The following is a 6074-nucleotide window of genomic DNA, read 5'->3' as shown; positions in this document are numbered from 1 at the left end:
GATGTTTGTCTTTGGTGGACCCGCTTGGCTATGTCTTCATTCGTCTTCGTCTATGTCTGTGTGTCTGCGGGTTAGATCCATCTAATCTATACTTCTCTTCATCGATTGTGGTTGATGTTCTGGTGCTAAGGTTCTACTACAACGGCATCCGCGGTTGCTGCTCTGGTGCTAAGGTCCTACTACAACGGCGGCGCGCCTTCGGTTCTCTCTAGTGTTTGTAGTCGTCGCTGAATGGTCTACAGATCTGGATATAATTTTTGCTTTCGGTGTTCTATGTACTACCTTGAAAATTGATGAATATAGAAAGTTTTCTCAAAAATTAATATTATGATCATTTTGCTTGTGATTTTCTAACTTTTAGGATTGTGATTTTCTAATTTCTAGGATCGTGCATTGTAAGAGTAGCTAATGAAGTCACTTATGAGCTCGCTAGGCTAGCTAGATTTCAATCGCCTGTTGTTGATTCGTTTGATTGGTTTGAGGAGCCACTTAATAAAATGGGTCTGTTTAAACATATATAAATATGACATAGTTATGTCATATCTAAATTCATGTCCATTTTGTTTGTGGTCTATTTTTTTTCTTTTTTTTGTTGCATTATGTATTTCTGGAAGCTTAGATGTGAAATTCTTAAAAAATATTTAGATGTGAACTAGACAAACTGTAATAAAATTATACTCCCTCTATTCCAGTGTCTTTGCATTAAAATTTCTTACATTGAAGAATGAATAAAATCTTTCTTAGTAGGATTCGAACCTACGATCAATCAGTTAGCAGCCGACGCTCTACCATTGAGCTATTGAGAAATAACAATCGCCTGTTGTTGATTTGTTTGATTAGTTTGAGGAGCCTCTTAATAAAATTGTACTCCCTCCATCCCAATGTTTTTACACTAAAATTCTCACATTAAAGAATAGATAAAATCTTCATAGGATTCGAACCTACATTAAAATTTACATTAAAAATGAATAAAATCTTTTTAAGTAGGATTCGAACTTACATCCCGTCAGTTAATAGCCGACCGCTCTATCGCTGAGCTACTCCCTCTGTTTCTTTTTAGTCCGCATATAAAATTTGGTCAAAGTTAAGCATTATAGAGTTTGACTAACTTTATGTTAAAAAATATAAACATTTATAATGTGAAATAAATATATTCAGATGCACCATGAAACATATTTTCATACTATATAATTTTAGTACTGTAGATGTTCATAATTTTTTATGTAAATTTGGTCAAACTTTGTGTAATTTGACTTTGATCAAATCTTATATACGGAGTAAAAAAAACGAAGGGAGTACTAAGAAATCTGGAGCTGATTGCCAACAACTCTACCACTAAGAGCATTACTAGTAGAGCCCTCAAACCCTCAAACTCCTAAAAATAACTGTTTTTTTATATAATTTTCGTCGAAAAAAGCCGTAGACTAGAACCCCTTAACCCTTAAATCCTCAAATTTTTTTAAGGGTCCAACCTTCAAACTCTCTCCCAATCCTCAAAAGTAAGGGTTGGAGATCAAAACCTATCCCAACGCTCATTAAATTTTTTTAAAGGTCCAACCCTCAAACCCTCTCTCAATTCTCAAAAGTAAAGGTTGGAGAGCAAAACCTACCCCAACCTTCATTAAATTTTTTTAAAGGTCCAACCCTCAAATCCTTTCCCAATCCTCAAAAGTAAGGGTTGGAGAGCAAAACCTACCCCAACACTCATTTGATGGTTATCCTCGCGCGGGAGGGAAAAATCCTCCTAACTCTCGCGCCCACCCCGTCGACCTCCCGCCGCCGCTAGTCGCCCCATCGCCGGCGGCCACCCCGTCGACCCCCGCGCGTCGTTCATGAGAATATTCCGTTATAAGGGTTGGGTTTGAGGGTTCTAATCTTTACCCCTGTTTTTTAACCCGTAAAAATGCACAAAGGAACATTTTTAGACCCTTAAAACGCTAGCTTCTCAACTCAGCACTCCCGCTCTGTTCCCTGCCTCATTTCACAGGGAAGCCCAATTTCATTCTAGAAGGAATTATAACATTTCTCACAAAGGATTACAGTACTTGGTAAAGTTAGTGATTTATTAATAAAAAGTTGCCGGGCATAATTTATTCATTTGCTATAGGAGTAGCTTGTACTACTACAAAGTGTCACACAAAACGCTGACACGCAACAGGAGTGCATGCACGTGTCTAACGCTCTCAGGCGTCCTTCCGCGCCCTCAACGCCGGACCCCATCCCGTGCCCTCCTCTCCCATCGGGCCGACGTCGTTGAACGCCTGCCCCGTCATCTGGTCCGCCGCCTTCACCCGCAGCATCACGTCCTCCTCGTCGTCGGCCCTCAGTGCCGCCTTCATGCCGGTGCCCTCCTCGCCCATCTTGCCGACGTCGTTAAACCCTGTCCCGGTCATCTGGTCGGCCTCCTTGACGCGCAGCATCACGTCGTCCGCGTTCAGTGCCTCGCCCCTGCCCGCGTCCGTCGGCGTCCCCTTCCTCTCAGCGAGCTTCCGCTCGATCACGTCCGTCGGCATCGTCATCTTCTCCTTGAACGCCTCCGTCAACCCCTGCGCCGACCCCAAGATGTTCTCCGTTGCCGACTTCGACCTGCAGATTCAACAGAATGACACGTTCAATCAACTTACTATTGAAGCCTTCGCACCTTGATTCTTGAACCACGGCGCGGCTGGTGGCAACGGTGCTTTTACCTCTCCTCCTCCGGCGGTTGGTGCGTTCGCTGACGAGCCTCCTCGGCCTTCTCCGCCGCCCGCCGCCGCACGTCCTGGCCCTGTTGCCACGCCGACTCGTTTGTCTCGCCCTTGCTATCCTTGGCCGAGCCGGCGAGCGCTCGCCGGGCGTCCTCCTTCTTGTCCACCATGTACTCCTTGGCGCCCTCCGCTGTATCCAAGGCTGCGTCCTTGGCGCCCTTCGCCTTCTCCGTCACCGTCTCCGCCGCTCCACTCGCCTTGTCAGCCGCCGCGTCCTTGGCACTCCTCGCCTTCTCCGTCACCATCTCCCCCGCGCCGCTCGCCTTCTCTGCGGCCGCGTCCTTGGTCTCCGCGGCCTTCGTCGCGGCGGTGTCCGCCATCTCCCTCGTCTTCTCCACCGCCGCGTCCTTGGTCTCCTTGGTCTTCCCCGCGGCGGCGTCCGCCATCTCCCTCGTCTTCTCCGCGGCCGCATCCTTGGTCTTCCCCGCAGCGGCGTCCGCCATCTCACTCGCGCCCTCCTTCCCTTCCTCGGCCTTCTGGGATGCGTAGCTCCCGTACTCATCGAGTTTCTCCCCCGCGGTCCCCATGGCGCCGCTGGAGTGGCTGTCGTGGGCCGTGGTTGTGTCCCGGACGCCGCCGGAGAAGGTGTCGCGGACGGCGCCCATCAGGGAGCGCGCGCTCTCCTGCACGGTGCCGAAGATGCCGGTCCGCCGTCCTGGGCTGCTGGGCTCGCGCATGTCCCGCCTGGCCGCGGCGAGCTCGTCGGCCGCCTTCTGCGCCGCGGCCTGCGCGCGCTCCTCGCGGCGACTCTGCTCGGATGCCATAGCTATACCTGGCTAATTGATCTACTAGTGATCTTGATACTGTAGCTGTGGTGATGCGTGAGAGCGTGGGGAGATGCTATACTGCTATGTTCGGTCAGAGGTGCCCTGTTCTTCGCTGTGCGAGTGAAGAAGCACGACGGCGAGCGAGCTTAATAAAAGGTGGCGACGGGTGAGAGCGGTCTGGAAGGGCGCGGGCGTGAGAGCGGTGGCGGCCGGTGACCCGCGAGCGGCGCGCGGCGCGACGCGTGTGAGAGCGGCGGACACGTACGCTTGCGCGGCTTCGTGGCGTTCTCGGTTGTATACATGCCGACATGTGCATGCCAAAAGGGATAAACTTAGTTTGAGCTGCTACGATCGCCTTCGCAGCTACGCCTAAGCACGGCGGCCCTAAGCTTTACTAAACCACCAAAGCTTGGTCGGGTTTGTTATGTATAGAAGCTTACGCGCGCTTTGCGGCGCCGTCTGGCATAGGCACGATATGACTCCACACATTGTTGTCATAAGATTTTCCATGTAATAAATTACATTACAATCCAGATAATGTGGATATAGACACAATATACAAATCTCTTTCTCCCATTAAAAACACATTATTTAATTTTAGATGATAATCGTTTCTTTAGGTAGAAGGATCCTTGCTCTAAGTATGACCGAAAAGGATGAATCTCTAGTTACATTAACTAAACCATACGCCCCCTAGCTTTGTCCTAAACCTTCATGTGAACCATGTAATTATTATCTGAAATAAATAAAGTGCGCCATGATGGTTTTCCCTGTAAGCGCAATGCAAAGGATGGTTTATAATCAAAGCATAAAGATCACCACTCATGAGGATATCTCAAATGCCCAAAAGACAAATGATCTCATTATTTAACTTCTGTAACATGTCAGAAGTTTAACCATTTTAAGTACTCTTCATTTATCTGACAGAGTAATCTAACTACTCATTGTAAGTAATGTCAGTACATTATAGTTAACATATATAACTCAATTCTCAATAAGTTTATAATGATTTTTTCAGTAGGAGTTGTTGAAGTGTCAAAACAAAAACCGGAGTTGATTTACCTCAAAAATTAAAAGACACCCACACAACCTTTTGCATGGATCTGCTTACACCTAAGTAATGTGAAACGAAGGTATGTAGGAACCAAAGTCAGGACTCGAGGTATGACTGGATCCTGAGCAGCATCAGCACACAAACATAGCATACTAAATCTCAGTTTATGAGTTGCCTGTGCGAAATTGCCAAGTAGAACACACAACCAAGGCTACACAACATAGACACCTAGCAGAGCAGCATCAGCCCACAGCAAGATAAATTGCTCTAAAATTGCATGCAACAGAGCAGCATGAGCACAGATCACACAAAGGTGAGCAACATCCGCATGACTGCCGCTGCAGCTCCCACACCACAACCGCGCGGACAACAACACCACCGCTTTATCCCATGCCGACCACCATGATAGTTTTCAGCAACTGATCAATATTGCAGTGAGATGCCAACTTATCAATGAATACGTAAGAGAAATCTATACCAAGATGTGAGACTTTTCCTGCTCGATTGAGACCAAGAACTTCTTGCCGTGGGATCATCCGTCTTTGTGCTCTTACTGTTGAAGGCCTCACATAGGCATATTATCTTCAGATCTCTATCTACTCGTCAACTTTTTCACATTTATGAGAAGCAAAACTGGCATAACAGGTTAGAGTTAACGTTTGAATTAATCCTTGAGCAAATTTCTTGTGAGATGTGCAAGGACATGCACCTTGTAGAGGTCGATGATCAGGTCATCGAGTGACTCCTGGGCCTGCCTGGAGTGGAGGTGCCTGAACGACTTGATGGCTTATATTGCCTCCTCGTCATGGTCCCACTACTTCATCACCACCTCCATGTTCATGAGCATGTTGTCCACCTTGTCGCCGGAGTTGGTCGCCTTCCAGAACAACACTCATCATCCTTCTCCATGAGTCGATCAATCCAAGTCGTTTCACCCAAGTCAGCAATTTAGTGGTGCAGGGAAGTTGCCAGAAAAATATTAATTCCTGTTCAACTACTAACCATCAATTGTATTGCGAGAGTTTAATTTGCTGCAGTTAGAATATAATCAATCACTACAAATACACTTTGACTCCACGCCATGGACCATGATATAACACAGACAACTGATTGACAAACAACGATTCCTTTTTGGCCCTAGAGCAAAGAAGATTTGGCGCAGAGAGCGCGAAGGTATCCACATGATTGGGCAACCAGTGCGCCGGCCCGACGTGCCTTCGTCTGCGCTTGCGCTAGCTACTACTCCCTCCGTTCTGAATTACTTGTCTTAGATTTGTCTAGATACGGATGTATCTAGATTCATTTTAGTGCTAGATACATCCGTATCTAGACAAATCGAAGACAAGTAATTTGGAACGGAGGGAGTACCTCCCAGCCCACTCCTCTACCGTCGGCGGCCGTGCACACGCCGGCCACCACCGCACGCACCATCCTGCGGCTCCTACCACACCATCGTCAGCACTGCCTGCGCTCCTACCCGGTGCCCAGCTCTGGCCAGATTCCGAA

The 6074-nt window shown here is 47.6% G+C and overlaps 1 protein-coding gene across 1 annotated transcript; it reads right to left on the bottom strand.

Annotated features, from left to right (window-relative positions):
- Positions 1–2045: 2045 nt before the first annotated feature.
- On the bottom strand, positions 2046–3620 carry LOC119281235 (embryonic protein DC-8-like). Its single transcript, XM_037561820.1, has 2 exons — positions 2688–3620; positions 2046–2586 (listed from the first exon to the last, which is right to left on the bottom strand). The coding sequence occupies exons 1-2, from the start codon at positions 3509–3511 to the stop codon at positions 2184–2186; spliced, it is 1227 nt and encodes a 408-aa protein (XP_037417717.1). The 5' UTR covers positions 3512–3620; the 3' UTR covers positions 2046–2183.
- Positions 3621–6074: the final 2454 nt, after the last annotated feature.

This window comes from Triticum dicoccoides, chromosome 3B (assembly GCF_002162155.2).
Source record: "Triticum dicoccoides isolate Atlit2015 ecotype Zavitan chromosome 3B, WEW_v2.0, whole genome shotgun sequence".
Lineage (NCBI taxonomy): Eukaryota > Viridiplantae > Streptophyta > Magnoliopsida > Poales > Poaceae > Triticum > Triticum dicoccoides.
The sequence above is the reverse complement of the archived record's forward strand: the minus strand, read 5'-3'. Positions and strand labels throughout refer to the sequence as shown.